This window comes from Fulmarus glacialis, unplaced genomic scaffold (assembly GCF_000690835.1).
Source record: "Fulmarus glacialis isolate BGI_N327 unplaced genomic scaffold, ASM69083v1 scaffold11623, whole genome shotgun sequence".
NCBI lineage: Eukaryota > Metazoa > Chordata > Aves > Procellariiformes > Procellariidae > Fulmarus > Fulmarus glacialis.
Genome location: NW_009203599.1, coordinates 2,490 through 22,517, shown reverse-complemented (window position 1 = coordinate 22,517; position 20,028 = coordinate 2,490). Strand labels below are relative to the sequence as shown.

The 20,028-nt window shown below is 44.5% G+C and overlaps 1 protein-coding gene across 1 annotated transcript in view; it reads right to left on the bottom strand.

Moving 5' to 3' along the window:
• The window catches only part of ULK1 (unc-51 like autophagy activating kinase 1), a 79,987-nt gene that overhangs the window by 57,973 nt on the left and 1,986 nt on the right, over nucleotides 1–20,028 (bottom strand). The window contains exons 3-4 of the mRNA XM_009574698.1: nucleotides 6,120–6,152; nucleotides 5,255–5,291 (exon numbers count right to left, since the gene is read on the bottom strand). Of these exons, the coding sequence (XP_009572993.1) occupies nucleotides 5,255–5,291; nucleotides 6,120–6,152 (70 nt within the window). The remainder of the gene's footprint in view (nucleotides 1–5,254; nucleotides 5,292–6,119; nucleotides 6,153–20,028) is intronic.

Below are 20,028 nucleotides of genomic sequence, written 5' to 3'. Positions count from 1 at the left end.
TGAAGTATATCCCTGTACTCAATCCTGTACCATTTTCTGTCTATTAAAGATCCAGCATCTTAGCTGTCCTCAACCTTCTCTCCAGCAAAATATCTCTGCAATATTTCTGCAATTCCTATTCAAGGAAATCTATTTAGGAATGGTTAAAACACCACCTTTCAACAAAACAGCAAGAATTCCGAAGTTTTTTTGCCCAATTCAGCTCAGGCCCAGGAAAGGACAGGCTGTCTCATCTTCTCCCAAACACGAAGCAAGATTTGAAACTTGGCAGTTCTTAATATTATTAAGCTAGCAGGCAGTTACAAACTCCTGGCTAAATACGCTCTGCCTCTAGCAAAGAAGCAGTGTTGTTGAGAGCCTTGTTCTGACCTGCAGTTCCAACAGCATGCCACATCTTCAAGGCGTTACCCTCTCCTTTATATAGTTTGGTGGCTATAAGGCTAACACAGTGCTAGCCACCATCCCCTCAACAAACCAGTTAAGCCTCCGTAATGTGAATTCTAACTCTTCATATTGAAAAAAACCCACTGCTATCAAGATCCGAAAAATCCACCCACCCAAAGAAAACAGGGCCTCTAAGCTACCTATTTCTGCAGAATTTAAGCTTTTCAACTTCATAGAAGCCTGTAAGAAGCGCTCAGCCCTGCAAAGGTGCTGTTTTCCAGACATGCGCAGAATTTAAGCTGGTGTCTTGAGCCTGCACACAGATTCCCCCAGTGCATCTGCTGTGGCATAATGGAGCTACCATGTTGCAGTGCAGCAAAATTAGACAGAGGTCTGCTGGATCCTCTGGCAGCATTAAATACCACAAACCCAGGTAGTGCAGCAAGGTGGGACTGTGAAATTGAGATGCTGCCGTCAGTAACAGAGAAGGGACAGTCAGTTACTTGGGGAGTGTAGGGGCATATCCTTTCACATCCCTCCATTAACAGACATGCTGTAACACAAAAACAAGAGTCCTTATCTCTCATACTCAGCCCATCAGTCTGCCGAGTGACAGCAGCAATCTCCAACTGAAGGACAGAGACATAAATACAACTGACACTTTCAGCGACTTCAGGATATTGGTCCACAAGCTCTTCTAGACCAGCTACCATCGACAGAAGGAGGGAGAAGATACAGAAGACTCATTCAATTTATGTGCCACCAAAAAAAAAAAAGTGTGGAAAACAGAACAACTCACTTTCTTTGCTACATCCTAAATAGGGAACTTTTACCTCTGTCCCTGTAAAAAGGGAACATTTTCATCTTCACCAAAAAATTGCTGGCAAAACACTAAGCACACACTGAAGTCTGGGCATCCCCGTGGATGTCTGTGGTGAGCAACACGTTCTTGCAGAGAACGCTGTTTCACAAACTTTACTTTGCCATTACTGAGAAGTAATAATATCCCTGTGTTTATTTTCATGGGCTCCACTTCAGTGGCGAGGCACTCGGCTTACTGCCTTGGGAACGGCAGCTACACAGGTCAGTAGATCAGAGCAAATATTTACTGCAGGTCAGTGTGGGGCCCGCATGCCTCGTAGCTCTTGAGGCGTAGGAAAAGGATGGAACCACCTAAAAAGTACCCTGGTCAGCCTGTGCTGAGATATTCAACCTGCCAAGAGGCTGCCAGGTAAACTGTAGTAAACAGCCCTTGTCAGCTGATCCAAGGGCAGATGCAGTAGAGTACACCTGCTGATGTTACATGACAACACCACTTTGGAAAAGTTATTTAGGAAAAAGAACTTCTCCTCTTACCCACAGGTGCCCTCTTTAACATGGGCCCAATCCAAATCACACTGAAGTCTGAGAGACCAAGCTGATTTATTTGGGGCCTGTCTTGTAAATCCCCCAGCTCCACCCATGCAGAGCGTGGTCAGTGAGACTCCTGTGAAGTCTCCTGTACAAGTCAGAAGACTTATTCCAGATAGGTCTAGTCGTATCATAGATATTCTTAGTTACCTAGCTGTAGAGGGTGAAAAGTTACACAGCAGTGCCTCACACCTCTTTTTTTACAAAGGGACCACTTGGGATGAATTAGAAGATCACAGCTCCTTGCACGTGTCATCAAACCAAGAAATGCCCTGCTCTGACATGAAGTTTTCTTCACAGAGATGTGCTCTCCAAGAAGCAGCTTTAAGAAAGGTCATGAATATGCACTTATGAACTGTCCATAACAGCCTGTGTCAATGCCAATTCACAGAATTTAAGAAGAAATTTTAGATCAGCCTGCTCTGACCTCCTGAGTACCCAAGGCCACAGAATTCCAATTATTCCCGTATAGAGGACGGTCACTTCTATAATGCTTCCCACAGCTCCACCACACACAGCTGCAATCTGCCACTCTCAGCTCAAAACATACCCTATGGCGGGCTTTAAATGAAAGCAACGTCCACAGAGATCCATCAGAAGGGAAATTGCATTATACCGTTAAAGAACAACAACAACAACATAGAAGTTGTGCTCAGCAGAACACACACAACCCTGGGTTGTATCAAAGAGATGGGGCTGACCAACAGCATAACCCAGCCGAAACGCATATTGCATTGAAGCGTTCACATACGCACGTCTTCCAGTTATGAAGACAAGGAGAATTAGAGTGCCTTTGGATTCAACACAGAATTACCTTATTGCCTAATGCTTGTAATTAGAGGGCAGAATGGATTGGGAAGCTTACAAGCATCTCGTTCAATGAGAAGCAAGGGATTTGCATGCACAGCTTGCATAAGTGTTACAGGAACTACCAGCAAAAACATCTGAGGAGTCAGTGGGAAAGTAGATGTTGCAATTAAATACCACCATGCAATTATTAAAATAACTGAAGTAGCACAATAACCGCTCAATAGAGATTAGCCTCCTGCGTGCCAGTGAAATGCCCTGGAAGAAATCTGAACTTTCCAAGATGAGCTTTCAGGAAAAAAAATCATTATCATCAAAAGCACCCCGAGCACCTGCAGAAACTGGGAGAGGAGACACCCCAAAGGAGCATGTGGCGGAACAGAAAAAGCCACGTGATGCAAAAGCTGATGCTTGTATCTAGGCTCAGGGATCTGGAAGACCCAGATCTCTGCTGCAGTGATGGGAGTAATTAACTTTCTTGCTGCAGCCCCTTACTGACTGCTCCCTCTGGAAATCTGTGCCTGCTGGGTTTTCTTTACTGGCAACCGGCACACAGATGTTAAGAGTTAAAGTAAAAGTAAGCACCAATTTCCCAGTCACAGCTGCTCTTTACAGTTGTCAAGGTAAAATATTTTATTGGTAAAAAACAGAGCTAAAGGTAACTTTTTCAAATTAACTCAGGCAAAGAAGGATCAAACCCTACCCCAGGCAACACTCAGACAAACCAAACTGAGGTAAAACTGAGTTTTATTTGGAAAATACAATTCATCATCACTTTCTCAAACTAGCCACCAATTTCCTGAGTAGTCTCATTTGATAAACAGGGAAGTGAGCTGCATTAATACCCTAGCTAATTGCACAGTATGCTTCACTTTTTTTTTTTTGGTGGGGTGATGTGGGGTGGTGGAAGGGAGAATATAGAACGGACACATAGAAGCAGTAGTATGAACGGGAAGATTTTCTATAAACTCATGTTTCTATAAATCATTCGGCCAGAAGCTGTGTTCTTGTTTACATACGCACCTTTGCCAAAAAGAGTGCACAGCCCAGTGCTTTAACATCAAGGTTCATTTCATGTGCATGAAAGCTAGAAACTTCAGCTTTCAAAGCCCACACATTGGTAAAACTGAAGTTTGACTATTTTTTAAAAGCATTTCATTATTAAAATTTGCACTTGTATTCAAGGAGAAAAAGGAGGTATCAAATACAAAACCATTTTCACTTGGTATTCAAAACAGCATTTCATCACCACCTAAGATGCTCCTTTTAAAGCACAGCAATACTCAACAGATGCAAAACACTATCACTTACCTAAGACAAAGCACATTAAACCTGGATTTTAAAAAACAAATGCCTGTCACTTCTCTCTCACCCACATTTTAAACAAACAAAACATATTAAAGGCAGAATATGCCTTCATTTTCCTTCAAGTACTAAATCCTTTCTGAAAATTAAAGTCTGCAAACGTAATTCATTACCCTGTATGAATAGTGCAACCTACTAGCATCAAGCCCCAAATAATCATTCTAGGGATACCAACACTAGCTGTAGGGCAAATATAAATTTAGCTTTTAATCCTTCATTTTTTGCCATTTCCAGGCATCATGTACCTCAAAATAAGGAGCCTGAAGTATTATCCAGCTGACTAGCTTTTAACTTGAACAATGTGAACAAACTTTGTTTAACCATGACCCAGAGCCGCACCAGAAACGAGATTAAAGTTGTCTCTTCACATTTAGTAATCTTCTAGTTAACGTGCAAAACAGCAAGAAAGATACTTTAGAGGAAAAAAAAAAATACAGTCAGGCCAACAGAAAATAAGAGCTGTGTCTGACTGCAGCTAAGCAACTTGTTCAACACGTTATCCTCCTACCACTTAGGTGCTCAGGTGCAATGTGATTTTTCACATAGGCCAGGATCCTGTACCTGTGCAGTGGGCTGCACTGAAAAATAGCTTGGGAGATTGAAGCCTGAGTCCCAGCAATACAGCTGGATAACACGCAAAGCATGTTTCATTCGGTTTGATGGCAAAGATGCACTTCAGTCTCACCAAAAGGTTCTTCAAGGCACCACCGTCACAGATACCTGTGCCATATTCTCCAAAAGACCCTGAAGTTAGTAGTTTTCATCGCCCTCACAACACAACTGGCTACACTCTCAATACACTGAAGAAAGAAATGTGTTCTGTCCTAGATGTGGGGACACCCTCAGGGTAAACTTAAAGAAAGTGAACTATACTCCTGGGATCTTGTTTTAATCCAACCCTACAGAACTGCAAGGCTTTGGTATAAATAGCTTTTTTCCACTGACCAAGAAAAATACAAACTATGTCCCTAGCGGTATTAAAATATGTTTAATCTATAAGGCCATTGTAACTAAAATACATAACTACTGACAACAGTCACCACTGACCTACATAGGAAAGGCTACAAGACTAGCTTTTATTGTCATGGATTCTCAGTTTTCAAATGATTATCAAGGGTGAACCTCTTAGAAGAGGAGCAGTGATACTCTGTTTATTTTGCAGGAATTAAAAAGAAGATACACAATCAGCTTACTTAGATCTCCGACAAACCCCAGCAACTTTAATGAGCTAAAACAGTCAGTGTCTTTTTCTGAATACAGAGTATATTCTCCATATTGTTCTACTTACTGTGAAGATAGTCTGCCAAGTCACCACCATTACAGTACTGCAAACAGAACAGAAAGCTCAGTTAATGCAAGGCAAATCAAAGATTAAAAAGAAAAACAGTAAACTTCACTAGGATAGCAGATTTATCATAGTATTTAAACATAAATAATCACACATGTCAAAATATGTATTCAGAACTTGGCAGGGAAAACCCCATTCCTGTAGGTTCCTCTTCTGTCCCATTTCCCCTAAACATTATATTGCATTAACTAGCATTTGTGCATGTGCACATCTGTGTACATGCACATCAGAGAGAAAGAGAAAACCAGAACAAAGCAGAAGGGTCACCACTAGAGACACCACCAGAAAGCTGGTTGAGGAAAGCCTGGGAGCAGCCACAGCCAAGAACTGAAATTCCCCACATCATATTCCACATCATTAAGAAAAGTCAACAAGACCTCAGAGTGAAGACTGCGGAGGAAAGAAAACGTTCAAAAGTTTTGCAGGTAGGCTGTGTCGAGAAAATTCTCTTTCCATGTATCTTTGAAGCAGATACTACCCAGTAACACCCAGTTGACCCTTGAGGTAAGATGTCTGACTGACTAAACCTGTGCCAGCACGACCTTCTGACAGCAGCCATATGAAAAATCCCCCTGGCTGCCATCTTCACCCACAGTGCTGCAGTTCTTAAAGGCATGAAGCTGCAGATTAGATTAGCAAAAGCATCACAGGTGAGACTGCGAGCAGAAAGCACTACTTGCGTAACAATCTGGTCTGCTTAAAACAAGTTTAAAAAAAAAGGGGGGGGGGGGGGGAACAACAAAAAGGGGAGGGAAAGAAGAAAAAGGAAAAAAAAAAGAAAAGAAAAAAAGAGACACACACTCACCTCCATAACCAAGTAGACAGAGTTTGCCAGTTCCTGGGGAAGTAGAAAATCGAAAAATAGAAGATTTATGCATTGAAATATTTCACACACTTTACAATTGTTGCATTTCCTTTTAAACAGGTAAACTGTACTCTGTTATGATTCAGACTGAAGAGAGAGTAAAAACTTCATTATAGGTTAATTCCTGGAAGATTGCCTACTTTGAACGTGCCAGGTATTTAAGCATGTTATTCCTTTCTGAGTGTGCATCTGTTTAACCAAGCAGATCTCCTGTATTGTGACTTGGGTCTTCATGTTCCTCTCGGGCTCTTAGGATTAACAGCGGCATGCAACGCAGATGCTGGCACACTACTATCTTAGCACCTTAATCATTTCCACATTTAACTTGGCCCTTTATAGCAGCTATGCCCACATGAACAGCGCTAGTCTGAACAGAGAAATAAGAGCAACACAACTTTGGGACCTGCAATTCAACCCCACAGCTGAAAAGTGCCTAAGAGATTCATCTTTGATTTGAGGACAAAAAGGAAAGATCTCAGGTCAAAAATGCAACATTGGCCAACCAACTTCTACACGTGCATTAACAGAGTGCTATTATCAGGTGGCTAAAGCTTTCTGAATTATCATGGGGGTCAACACCAGCAAAGTCCAGGCCAAATGCTCATCTTCCTAAGTCTGCTACAGGTGCTCCACTGTGATGCTTCTTACAATCTTGAGAGTTTACCTCCAGCCTCAGCTGATCTCCACTGGCTCCCTGGCCTTAGGAAGCATGTACAAGGCGGTATATCCAAGGTACAAGCGCAGGATACTGCGGAGAAGTGCCCCACAAACACACAGCACCACAGAGCTGCATTAGGAACTTTGGTGGCTGTGCAACACACACGCCGACAGCAGCGGCTGCCTGGCACTTGTTTAGCAGAGCTGCGAAACCACTAGCAGAGAACAAACATGAAAGCAGCCAGATGTTTCAACCCCAGGTAGACCCAGAAGGGTGAACAACCCTAAATCCTCTTCTTGAAACAGAAGTCAGACAGAAGCAGACCTACTACACAAAAGCCCGTACACTGGAAGTCACTCCTAAACTCAAGGCCCAGTCCTGGACAAGCGCAGGCAGCAATTACCTGGGTGAGTGGAGAAGCTCTGAAAGCAGCGGCAGAGCAAGAGACTTCACTCCATTTCCATAGCTCCAGGGCAGCATGCCTTTACTTACAGGCTGTTTAGACACCTGCCTGCCTGATTCCTCCTCTGAGGCCAACTACAATTTCAAAAAGCCCCAGCATCCACCCTACCAGCCTTTTAGTTTCCAAGCAGTCTCCACTGTCTGCTCTCAGCCCTTCATCTTGGTCTGCCCACAGGACTCTGCCTCCCATCAAGCCTGTACCAAATTGACTGCCTTTGTCAACGCCTCGAGTCCTCAGCACCTCCCATCATTTCTCTTGCAGTCCTCTTTTAACCTCACAACATGAAATCTGAGTTTCCAGATGCTTGCTGGAAGACTGGTTGGAGGAAGGGGGGGAGAGGGGAGGAAGCTGAACAACCTGCAGTTCATGGGACTCGGGCCACAGCTGCATGCAGCACAGGCCACCTTCCCCCGGAGCGGCACGAGGCACTGGGCAGTCCAGCAGCCTCAGCTCACGTGGCTCCCCTGGTTCGAGCGTTCACCAGACCCTGGGGCTGGCCGTCCCCGGCTCTTACAGCTGTTCTCGCTGCCAAGCCCAGCAGAGCTTTTGGAAGGTCCCCTTGTTTGTCCAAAAAGCAATTTGTTGTGATACTTCAAGAAGGCGTTTGTTGTATTTCCTTGCATGACAAGTACTGCTTTAAACAGGCCTTGTTTTCCAATCTCTGCATTTAAAAGCAGCACACGTTAAGTCATCCACTTTCTCACACGCTTCAGATGAAGTAGGAAACCAGTCTGTGGTTAGAAGCACTAGCCCAGGGAAGCAGTGCAAGAAGAAAACCCCAGGCATCATCACAAGCTTTGCACACGACAAAGCGCTGGGGGAAAACTTTCAGAAGCGTTCACAGCCCACCAGCTCCCGCTGTCCTTAGCAGGAGCAGTGGAAAGTCAAGGTTAATGAAGGACATCCAGGCCTTTCACTTCTCCGGGAACTTCAGCCATGGATGTACCAAAAGACATGAGGACACACCAGAAGCACGGTGCAGCTGCTCAGGGAATGACTGTGGGACTGCAGGCCAGGGAGCTCACTACAGGGCAACTGCTGGGCATGGATGAAGTGTCTGAAATGGTTTTTGCAACCCACACCGAGTTCATCACTGCCACAGCAACATTTTTCATAGACACTAGTTGTTTAACCATGCTATGATCATTGCAGCTCAGTAACTCTACACATTAATGCCAGCAGGGTTTGGGGAAGCTTAATATATTATTACTTACATAGAAAATGAAGAGAAGGTTTAGCTTACACAAACTAAGTCCAAAAGATATTTGTAATAAGGTATTAGCCAATAGCTAATGTACACTGTACAATTTGGTTGTTTTTCCACTGTATGTTATTTAAAGACTGCAAACAAACATCATCAAGCAAGTCATTGATTTTTGGCAGCCAATGTGTACGATGACTAGGGTTAAATAAGGACCTACACAGGCAAGGGAGATGCTCTGCTTGACTTCCCCAGACACAAAGCGACCTTGGTGGTTGGTGGTTTTATCCCACCAACACAGGGTGAAGAGATAAGAGGGCAATGCCTGAAAGGCTTCTAGGAGAGAAGGAGGCGGCTCCCCCAGCCATCCACTGGCAACAGCACCCTCTGAACATTCAAGCCTTACTAGGAAGCACTCTCCACTCTGCTGCATGCACACCCACCGCAGGAGAACATTTAGCAAGTGTATTTTCAGATCACAGATGCCTGTAGCAGGGATGACACAACTTCCACATTTGCAACTCCAGCATTTCAAGACCCACTTACCAGAAAGAGATTTGTAGGAATTTTGCCACCAAAACTAAACATTTATTTCAGGAAGGGCCCTGGAAACAAGCTCTTGTTTGGAAAAAGCCTTCAGCCAGTAGCTTACTGTGGTTACAACAGATACAACTGTCTGAAGAGACTTCTGGTTTCTCAGACGGGCTGATGGACTTCTCTCAAGCTGATTCAGCAGCAGAAACTATTTATTTTCCATTTTTATCTTTCCACAGTATATATGATTTGCTCATTAATAAAACAAGGAAAAAATACTGCAAGCCAAATTTTGCAGGCTACCAGTCTCTCTGAAAAGAAACAAAATGCCCAACCCACTCATTTCCACATCAGTAACAAGAATAACATTACAGTTTGTTGTATTTCTGCAGAGGCTTATGTCCAACAAGCGCTACAGATAATTTACTCTGGACCTCTTACTCGCATGTGCCAGTCCGTGCAGCCAAAGCTAATCCTGTCACTAAATGAGCTCAACGAAGGGAACAGCATAGAGGCAACCCCCTAACTTTTCCTCTCATCACAAAGTGCAGCAGTACCCTGACCGTGCTCCACAACAGCACCAAAATGGCCTCTGCCAAAGACATTAAGCTGATAATTAATCAGTCTGGATCATTGCCTGACTCTTAGTTCTTGCAGCAGAGGCCCCAGTGATGAAGTTACCATTTAATTGAGTGTGAAAATAGGCAACAGCCTCTACTGTCTACAAATAATGCACATCTGCTGACGGAGGACAAAGAAATGAAGAAACTTCATTTAGCAGTACAACATAAATCATCTCAGGACAGTGCTGTGTTAAAATTCCTCACTGGGACACTAAGAGGGATGGCGTTATGGACATCAAGACCCAGCAGTCCTGTCTCCCTTTAAATTTTCTCTCCACCCATACTGGAAGGTGGCATGATCCTCTTCTTGGAAAGTGTATGTTTAGGTGTGTCCAAAGGGAAATGTCTGGGTGTACCCACAGTTAGTCATCCTCCTACCACAGCTTAAAACGTCTGCGAGAGGAAACTTCCTTAGAGAAATCCTCCTCTGCACTCTACCCCCAGCACCTAGCCTGCCACCAAGTTTAGAAAGATGTTTAGGAAGGGAAAGAAGTTGAAGTTTAATTACACAACACTCCAAAAGCTCTCAGCAACGCAGTGTTCTCACCAATATGTATGGGACCAGTGTTGTAATAGACACCGGGGTAAAACCAAAGTGTAAGAAATGGTTTCTACCTCACACAAACCCTCTTTTCTAGGAATACTGGGGGATGCAGGAGGAACACTTGGGAGACGAATGTAGCTCCACTGTTACGCCTGTGTGCTGAGCACCACGTGGCTGACAAGGCTCCTACTGCCTACAGGAGATGAGCCGTACGGACTCAAGTCCTCAAAACTGGTTTTGTTACTCTCCTGAAGAACAGCATACCACCACCTGTTTGTTGGCCTCCCTCCAATGGCAAAAGTTCCCGTTTTGTACCTCTCAGAAGATATCTACCATGTGCTGCTGAACACTGCCTCTCGAACAGCACCCGGAGCAGCTGCCAAGAGAAGATAATTGCCACACAGGCCTCTGTAAACAGGGCAAGGACTCAATTGTACCAACACAACAGAAGCATAAAATAAAGCTGAAGGACTGACAGTGGAAGGTAAACGCGACATCAACTGAAAGCTAAGCCTTTCCACTCTGTTTTTTTTTTTTAATGCTATTTCTCCCACTCGCTGCAGCAGAACCACAGCACATGCGCCCTCCTGTTTTGCCAGCAGGATCCCATGGAGCCAGCACCCTTTTGGCCCATGGTCTCTAGTCATCGCTCTTCTAACAGTGGCACTGGCGTCACAACACGGGCTGTAACGGACACTGTTTTGCTTTACAGAAACCAGCTCCTAGGCCAACAGCACCTGAAAAGCCTCTAGGTAAGGCAGGAGCTCCCAAGCTGTCTGGGCTCGGGAAACAGAACCCACCGTTCTCAAGAGAGGGAAGAAATCTTCCAAACAGTAAAATCTCTTGGTATTATTTCACTGTCGCTCACAGCTTGGCTTGAGCAGGATAGCCTCTGAAGAGGGAAAGGAAAACCGTCATGCTATGCAAGGATTATCTCTTGACGCAACTATTTGAACGGAAGCAAGATAAAAGACAATAGCAACATTAATCTGAATTGTGGGAGCACCTACCAATACTCACCCTGTGGAAAATAAATCTAAAGCAAATAGCTAGAAGATATTCACATGCCTTTTGACCTTACGTGGAAAGAAAAAAAATCTCAGAGCCTACTGTGTTTCTCTGTTCTCTGGCCCTGCTCCCTCTCTTCACTCCTTCTGAACCTTACCAATAAGGAACTCAGGAACATTTGAATTGGAAACCTGCTTGAAGAGACAATTAACTCAGATGAAGGAAGTAGAGGAGGAAAGAAGAGGAAAGTACTCATTCACTGCAGTATAATCTCCTCTCTGCACAGACACACAGTACCACAAAATGTTTCACAAACCCAGACACGACTTCGCAGCCAGGAAAAAAAGCACATTTTAGGACAAACTTCTGGGATTAAAATTGTGCAGCCAGTAAGGTCCTGCACGAAGAGAGTTAGCACGTTATAAAGAACCAGCAGCCACTTTTCTCTTGCATATGGGCTATACTGGAAGTGATAAATCTTGGGCTGCGGTAGCAGTCACACATAAGCACGGTCCAAGAGACGGTATGCAAGCAACAAACACCATCAACCAACAGTCCACTCAGTATCTTTGCCCGTTTTGGCACATCCAGGTCCAGCAATAAAACTTACTGCTACTGACTGGAAAGCGTTAGCACCACAGTCAGCAGATCTTTGACTTCCCAAAAGAATGAGGGCTTCTAATGTCTTCATGTAGATCCCAGGGAATAAGCATAAGAAGCGAGAGCCAGAGAGGCCCACAGACTTCTGCATTGGCTCTTGACTGCATTCCGCTTCCTACAGACCTGCAGCTTGCTCCAGGACGTGGAGCACCAGCGCAGGCACAGGGCAAGCAGAAGGGAGGCCCTGCAGCATAGAACTGGTTTATGGGCAGCCTTGCAGCAGGTGGATTTCTGTAGGACCAGGAGAACAATGATGCAAAGGGCCAGCGTTACCCCACTCCAGGCACTATAGTATTCTCTGCTTACGAAACAGATGAGTTGTTTCAGGACAGGTTGTACTTCAGGACAGATTAAAAACAGCAGGAAAGCCATCCTCTGGTCCTACACCGGCTTCAGGAAGGGAGGGAAAGTACTTCCCATCCCCCTGGCAACAATCCTGAAGTCTGACTGCGTGACATTAAAAAAAAAATAAACAAGAAAGTGTCATGTCCATGGAGCTACCATTTTCCAGGCAGCTAATACCACCACAGACAAACGGTAGGAGAGCTGGTAAGACAGCTCAGTCTTCAAGTGACCTGAAGAAGCTTCACCATCCCTTCCACTGGATACAAGCTTTCTGCAGCTTCCTTCAAACCAGCCCCAGCTCTCCTCTCCACGTCCACCTCCAGGCTGCAATGCCTGCCACAGCCCCACTGACTGGGCAGTCTGCTGTTGGCTTCGCACAAGTTCACTGCTGGCCTCAATCAAAGCCCTGAGACTCAACGCACTTGCTGGATAACCGATAGCTGCAATGCTCACAGAGAGCTCAAACAGGAAAACATGACTCTCCTTCGGAGGCAGACTGGGCCTCTGCAGAGCAACACGCTACAGCAAGTCAAAGCCGAGAGCTGCATCTGAGCCTAACCACAGAAACCAAAATATAGGATTAATGTCATAATAACAGTATAGAGACAAAGTGGCAGGTTTCACAAGTCACAGAGCTTCAAGGCGAGACCAAAACCATGCACTGGAGCAAACTGAAGACTCATGCTGCTGGAACACTGAAAAGCGATCACTTCTTACTTCATCTGGGGGTCATGCTGCACCATCTACACCGGTTTGTGCCCCCAGCTGGCCAGCTCTTAGGAGTCATGACTGCCTGAGAGCATACAGCGCAGTTCACATACAGCACAGGTCACATCTGTATGCAGCTGCTGCAGCAGCCCAGCAAGGATAAAAGATTGTGGAGGAAAAAAGCAGCAGAATCCTGAAAAGTCTGGAATTTCTGACATGGAGTGGAAAGAAGTAGTTACCCCTTTGCCAACAAGCAGAGTAAGAACTAGAAACTTCTTTAAACAAAAGCAAGCTCCTTTTTGCAAATGGCAATGAATTATGTTACTGCTATCAAGAGAGGAGACTTCAGAATTCTAAAAACAATGATAAAAATATTGAAGATCCAATTTGCTTTTCTATATTTACTCCTCATCTCCTTTCTGTATCACAGTCATATTATAAAATGAACATTTAAGGTTAAATTCCCCATTACCTTAAGCTCAGTCACATGTACTGGAATGAAATCCTTGCACACCATAAGTTTGCATTTTATGAGCCTACCCAAAGCACTGGAGTAGTGGGAGGAGTGCTGTGGGTCGAGGCAGACAATAAGGCAGGCTACAAGAGTAACGTTTCAGTTTTAATCACACACTCACCGAGACATATTCACTTACTGAGGTATGTTCGAATACAAGCAAAGCCACTCAATCTGGAAGTTTGATTTTAGAACCAGTTAATGTAGTTCTACTAATAAAGTTGGGAATGGCTTGGTTTTTTATGGCATATCCCAAACACAATCTGATATCCTGCACGAGATTTTCTTCATGCAACTCTGGAAATTAGAGGCCCAATCCCCACGGGGTTTTCTATGGCAGCTGCATGACTGACTGGCCTTTGCAAGTCTTCTCTTTTATATCCACTTAATTCATACTTCATTTACCAGATTTAAGAAAACAAACACACATTGTCACAGCACAAAGGTGTTATAACAAGGAGTTTAAAGAAAAAAAGCAGAAGTTTTCAAATAAAAACTGTCTTAATTTAAGAGGGGGGGGGAATATCCAATTACCAGAAGCCAGAGTTAACATGGGCTTGAATCTGCAGTATTTAAAAAACAAAGAGAACTGAATATGTTTTAACATATTTAACAGGCTGGCTACAACTGCCAACTAGACCAAAAAAAAAAAAAAAAAAAAAAAAAAAATCAGTCAAACACAAATGAAAAATCCTGCAAACAAAGTTGCCCAGCTGCCCAGTTGCACGCGCTGTGACATTAAGCAGCACACACGCATAGGAAACATGCAACCCATGTGCTCCAAACCCATCCAGCAGCCCAGCGGGGCTGCATCTCAGCCCTGCCCAACACCACCTCAACCTCCGCTGTGATTCATGGGGTTTCCCATCATGCCAGCAGCTCTTGTGCTCCAGGCCACCAGCACATACCGAGCCGGCTGGGAGGCCTTCCCTTCCTGGAGATGTAAGACACTTTGCTAAATGGGATCTCTAATGACTTAAAGTTCTGCATCTTTCATTCCCCCCACTGGAACCACATTGTCTGGTTGATCTCTAGTATGCCAGCTCAGCTGACCTAATTCCTCCTGTTATCCTGATGCTAGGAGACAAGCCAGGTGCTCCTGCAGCCAGACAGAACATTATTGCCCTAAGCAACCAGTGATGCAGAATTTGATTCATTTTTATCAGCCCCTCTTGAAACAATCTTGCTTATTAAACAAATGCAGCTTTGAGATCCCCACTTTGCATTTCGAGAGCATCTCTTTATGTTTATGGTGGTATTTAAGGCCCGCACATCATAAAGCAGGAGGCATCACACAGTTAAAGCACCTCTTGCTATACACTAAGCACCGAAGAGGCTCTAAAGCTACCTGTTGGCAGGGCTCCTCCCTTGGTTCTGCTGTGGACATTTATTATTAAATTTCTCAGAGAGGAACCATAACATATGAAGACAATTAAGATAGCTTCTCTTAAGCAGAGTATGTTTAGGTGTGTACCTGAGAAACACTGCCTTGGAAGACCACATCACTCATATTCACTTTCCATCAAGTTTGCCATTTACTATTGCTACAGGAACATGAGTAACAGCAAAAAAACCCACACAAACTCCCCCCCCCCCAACAAAAAACAACATGCAAAAAAGTACATACTTATTTTGACAACAAAATCAAAAACCTTCTCTTCTTAACGTTGCAGATCAAAGACCACCACCTCTGCTGACCACCCCTGTGCTTAGCTTCTCATTTCCCACTGTATCTCGCTGGGTGCCATGTGATGAAGGCAGTCTGCCTCATGGAAGAGACGTGTCCACTTCAGAGGACCAGAGCTTCTCTAGGAGCTTCCCCAAAGGAAACCAGAGCCATCCAGCCCAGATTCCTACCACCAACACCAACTCTGTTTGCCGTTTGCTAGTCTGCCTGTTGTGCAAAAGCTTTTCAGTTGGTATCAACAGGTGGGAAGGCAGGGGGTGCAGGAAAGGGAGAGGAAAAAGGAAGACACATGAAAGTGAACTGTATCCTCAATTCTCTACACATGCTTGAGCATCAGGATGAGCTTTTGCAACATACAGTTTTATTGCAGTTTCACAGTTTAGGGTCAAGTCCAGTCCGGCCACAAAATTAAATCTTTTAATTGGGCTTTGGTTTGGACCTATAAATATTTGAAAGAAATTCAAACAGTGGTTCTCCATCTGAATCCAATCCCACCCAGCCACTCATTAGGAGGCACTTCTTCCCATCCATCTTCCAAACCTCCACCGCCTTGCTTTGCCCACCCCAACCAAATGCATTCGATCATCACAAGGATTTAAACAATGGAAATTTTCATAATGGAAACACTGATGGAGCTTCAGGAAGAGCAGCACAAACAGCACCTCAGCCGTTACCAGAGCTTTGCTGTCAAACTGTGAACACAACAGCCTACCAGTTTCCAATTACTCCTGGGAAACATTCCTTAATCTGTCATTATAGTCTGACTAATGCTGCCTTCCACAGGAGCTTTAGAGGCTATTAACTTCCACGTCGCCAGCTCTTCCATGACATCTTAATCATGTGAGAGGAACACAGGTATGTGCTTTACACACAGGATGAGTAAAACGGTGATCATTATTTCAGAAATGCAACAAGACCTCTCCCTCTAAAAAAAGCCCATGACTCCTCTAAGGTCTATATTTAGTGGTCAACATTTGCCAGATGTTTCTGTGACCTGCACAGTGGGGTACCCACCTAACGAAGCCAACATAAAACAGAAGTTCAAGACTATGAAATTCTCTACTCTCCATAAACATAGCCATTTTGGTCCACTAGACTCTCAAGCCTCATCCTACAAAACTACTGGCAGAGGGCAGTTGGATTTTCCATCCTTTTCCCCTTCTAGCTCTAAATTAAGCCAGATCAATCTTCAGTGACAGAACGATTCCCTTCAACAGATGTGAGGATGCGAGAGCAGGACAGCAGACACCCCATTCTTGTCCGTGGCACAAACAGAAAGAGGATTGCTTGTCAGTTCAGAGAAGCCTGCACTTTATACCCACTCACCAGGCAATTTGCCAGCTTCACCCAGGGATGGAATTAAAACAGGATTTAACCAGGCAGGCAGCCTGACCTCAGGAGTGTGATCTCCCAGACACAGAGTGCCTCCTTAGTCATTCCAAGTGTCACAGTGGAGCCCTGTCTCCTGAGACAGGGCACCCAAACAGCAGTGCCTGAGGAACAGAAGATCCTGCATTAGGTGGCACGAGAGGTGGCGAGGCAAGGAGGTGACACTGCAGCAACACTGATTCATCCGACATCACACTCATCAGCGAAGCGCTGCAGCAGAAGCGAGCGGTGCTGGAGGGCACACCAAAGGACACTGCCATACACAGAGCTCCAGAGGTCCCTGGGGACAGCAGGAGGCACGTACACAAGATGTGGACTAGCAGCTAAAGGCTCCGTGACGGAAGAGGGTGATGGTGCAGACAGCACAACAGAACGTCACAGCCCAACAGTCCTGATCCTATTGATCACAAGGACTTTCTATACAGCAACAATAGAACAAGCCTGTTATTACTTGGCTCTCAAGACCAGCCCAGGGTGACTGATCATTAAGCTGAGAAGTGTTTGTTCTGCCACCCATGCCTTAATCCATGCGCACAAGAAAAACTGCAAGGACTCTGCGTCCTTTGTCTTCAGGAGCTCCAGGTGATACAGTCACCCCAGCAGAAATATTTTTGGTGAGTCTGTACTGCATGAGTGAGTTAAGCATTACTCTCAACTCATCCCGAGCTGGTGAGTACAATAAGCCAACTTGACACAAAATTATGGAAAGCAGACCCTCAGGTAACCTAGGCTAAACCAGAAACTCAGCAGCGCAGTGCCCTGCGTGACGTTAACAGCTATGCTTCTATAACCAGTCCTTCCCACCTGTGCAAAAATAAGAAAAAAAAAACCAACCAAACAAAAATCACCTGATACCCACACAACTACAAATTTAGATAGGCTGCTTTAAGAAGCAAGCTCAGATCACAGCACACAACTAGGGAAAATGTGCCAGTGAAATAATCCTTCTTCCCGTTTCATGCAGGAAAACGCTTTCTAATACCCAAAGCATGATTTATGTCCAGGAATAGCAGATTTTCTGTCCTAGCACCAACACAGCCACACGCGAGATCTTCAGCTGACACATATTCAACCAACCTCCCTGGGGCAGCTGGCACAGCACAGGGAAGAAAACATACCCAGGACCTCCCATTGCCCAAAAGATCTTAGTTACATGCAAGAACCTGCTTCTTACTAGTGCTGCAAGAAGCTGTCTAGCACATAGTGCTCCCAGGATCTGACAAGTTCAAGAGCTACCTTCCTACCATTGAATCCCCTTAGCTAACCAAGTGGTCTCTGATCACAGATTCGATGTCCTGAGTCACAGAAGAAACCAAAGCAAGTCCCATGCACCAGACCACGTGCTGCTAAGCTTTCAGTGTCAACACGTGTGAAGAGTTGAGCTGATCCTCAGAGTTTTGGAAATCTGTTTTCTAAGAAACCTTATTTCCAGACCAAGTCCCTGTGCAGCAGAGCTCATTTGGCTGTCTTTAAAAAGAGTAAAAAGACTTCTGGTCTCCAGACGTCTCTCTAGGCTGCTGTACTCCCTTCAACTGCTGCAGTCTGGAGACCCCAACTCCAGTCCCTCTGCAATCCAGCTGAGGAGTCAGGCAGGGATCGTTCAGTAGCAATTAACACACCCTGCATATGGAGGAATCCTGTTTTTACTTTATGCCAAACATCTCCTATGCCTAGGAAAGATCCGCACCACAACTCCATACAGACACTAAACAGTCAGCACTTTTAGAAATGCAGTACAATATGATTTATTCTCGTTTTGAGCAGGGGTTCTCGCATTAGGCTCCTAGACTATTCACAGCACCTCTCACTAATACATGAGCACATAATAATGGGAATATGCATATTTCATTTTGTGAGCTATTCTCATGTAATGATGCTGCTCTTAGGACTCCAGTGAGGGGATCTATAAAAGTCCAGACACTGCACTTTTATGCATTAAACATTCACCAGTATCATTTATTCCTAGGAAGCTTCTTATTTTGTCATTATTTATGAACCAGTATCACAAAGATCTATGAAACTAGAAGGAACACAGCAATTTTCCTGGATTTGAAGGATAAAATAAGTGTGCCAGGGTGAGAGTTGCTGTCAGTATTAAATATCAGCACTGCAAGTGTCTGTCTGGGGCAAATCTGGCATTACATCAAAAATCTTGAGTTGTATGAGGCCTGGTTACCATTAGCTTTTAACCAGGAAAATGCAAACGAAAGCATCATTGGGTGTAATCACTTGCTTACAGCTACTGTGGTTTTGGCAACCATTTCCCTGTGTGTAAGGAACATGTGAGTAAAAGTTAAAGTCACTGTTGACAGGAGGTGCAGAGGAAGAGACAACACAAAATGCAAAAATAGACAAAACTACAGGGCAACATTAAGATTCACAGGAAATATTTTTTCCTTTTTGCTCTATGATGTTGTAATACAAGAATAAGCCTCTTCAGTTTTAGAAAGCCTAAAAGTAAGGGCTTAATTAACTGCAACTATGACATTTTCAAGGTTAAATATATATATGCAGCTATGAATGAAGCAACCGATCTCGTATGTGAGGAACAAGGTGAGTAATAGTCTTTTCCACTAAGTAAGGAAAGGTGGGCAGAAGCCAGCCTTCCACAGAACTGCACTTTTACCTTTGCAGATAATTTGCTCTCATACAACTCCTAAGCGGACACAGAGCAAAGCCAAGCACTCAGACACATTACACACAACCTAGGTGGGTGGACCGCAGCAGACTCTGTCTGATGACCGATCACCTTACACCAGAGGAGACTCCACACCCTGGTAGCACTATGTAAGATCCAATGCCACCTAAATCATCTCATTTTGTCCAAGAAATCAAATTACCCAGGTCATACAAGGAGTCTCTGGCAAAGCTGGTAACTAAACATATACCTGGGCATGCCTTGAGCCAAGGACCATTCTCAAGTTCCTGTTTTGTGGTATCTCACACAGCTTCTTGCTAATATCTCACCAGGCTACACTGCCATACACAGAATTGAACTAAAGCTCGTTTGCCATCACATAAGGAGAAAAATGCATTGCTGCAGTTGTAGCAGTGATGAAATCACTCCTTTTCCAGGAAATGTCTTTGAGCTGCTTCCTACCCGGCAGTTATTTGAAGCAGCGCGAGCAACAGAACATGAAAAAATGCTTTAAAAGATCTGCAATAAGCAAATCCAGCAGCAGAATGCTTCATACAAATGCAAACCATAGAGGAAACGCAGGAGCTGCCACTCACTCCCTCAACTGAAAAGTTATTAAGTAAACTTAGAAGGTACAGAGAATGAAAAAACACAAGATCTAATGCCCCAAGCGGCCTGTGCCCAAAGGAAACTTCCCCACCTCTCTGAGCTACTCTGCACCACGCATCAGGCCAGAGGCAGTCACTGCTTTACAAGACCAGCTCCAAATGGTGGTTCAGGAGCAACACACAGCTGGCCTCTTACCCAAAGGGTATTTCCAAGAAGCAATCCCATTCACAGCAGCCTTGCCTCCCTCCCAGAGCCGCCTGAAATCCCC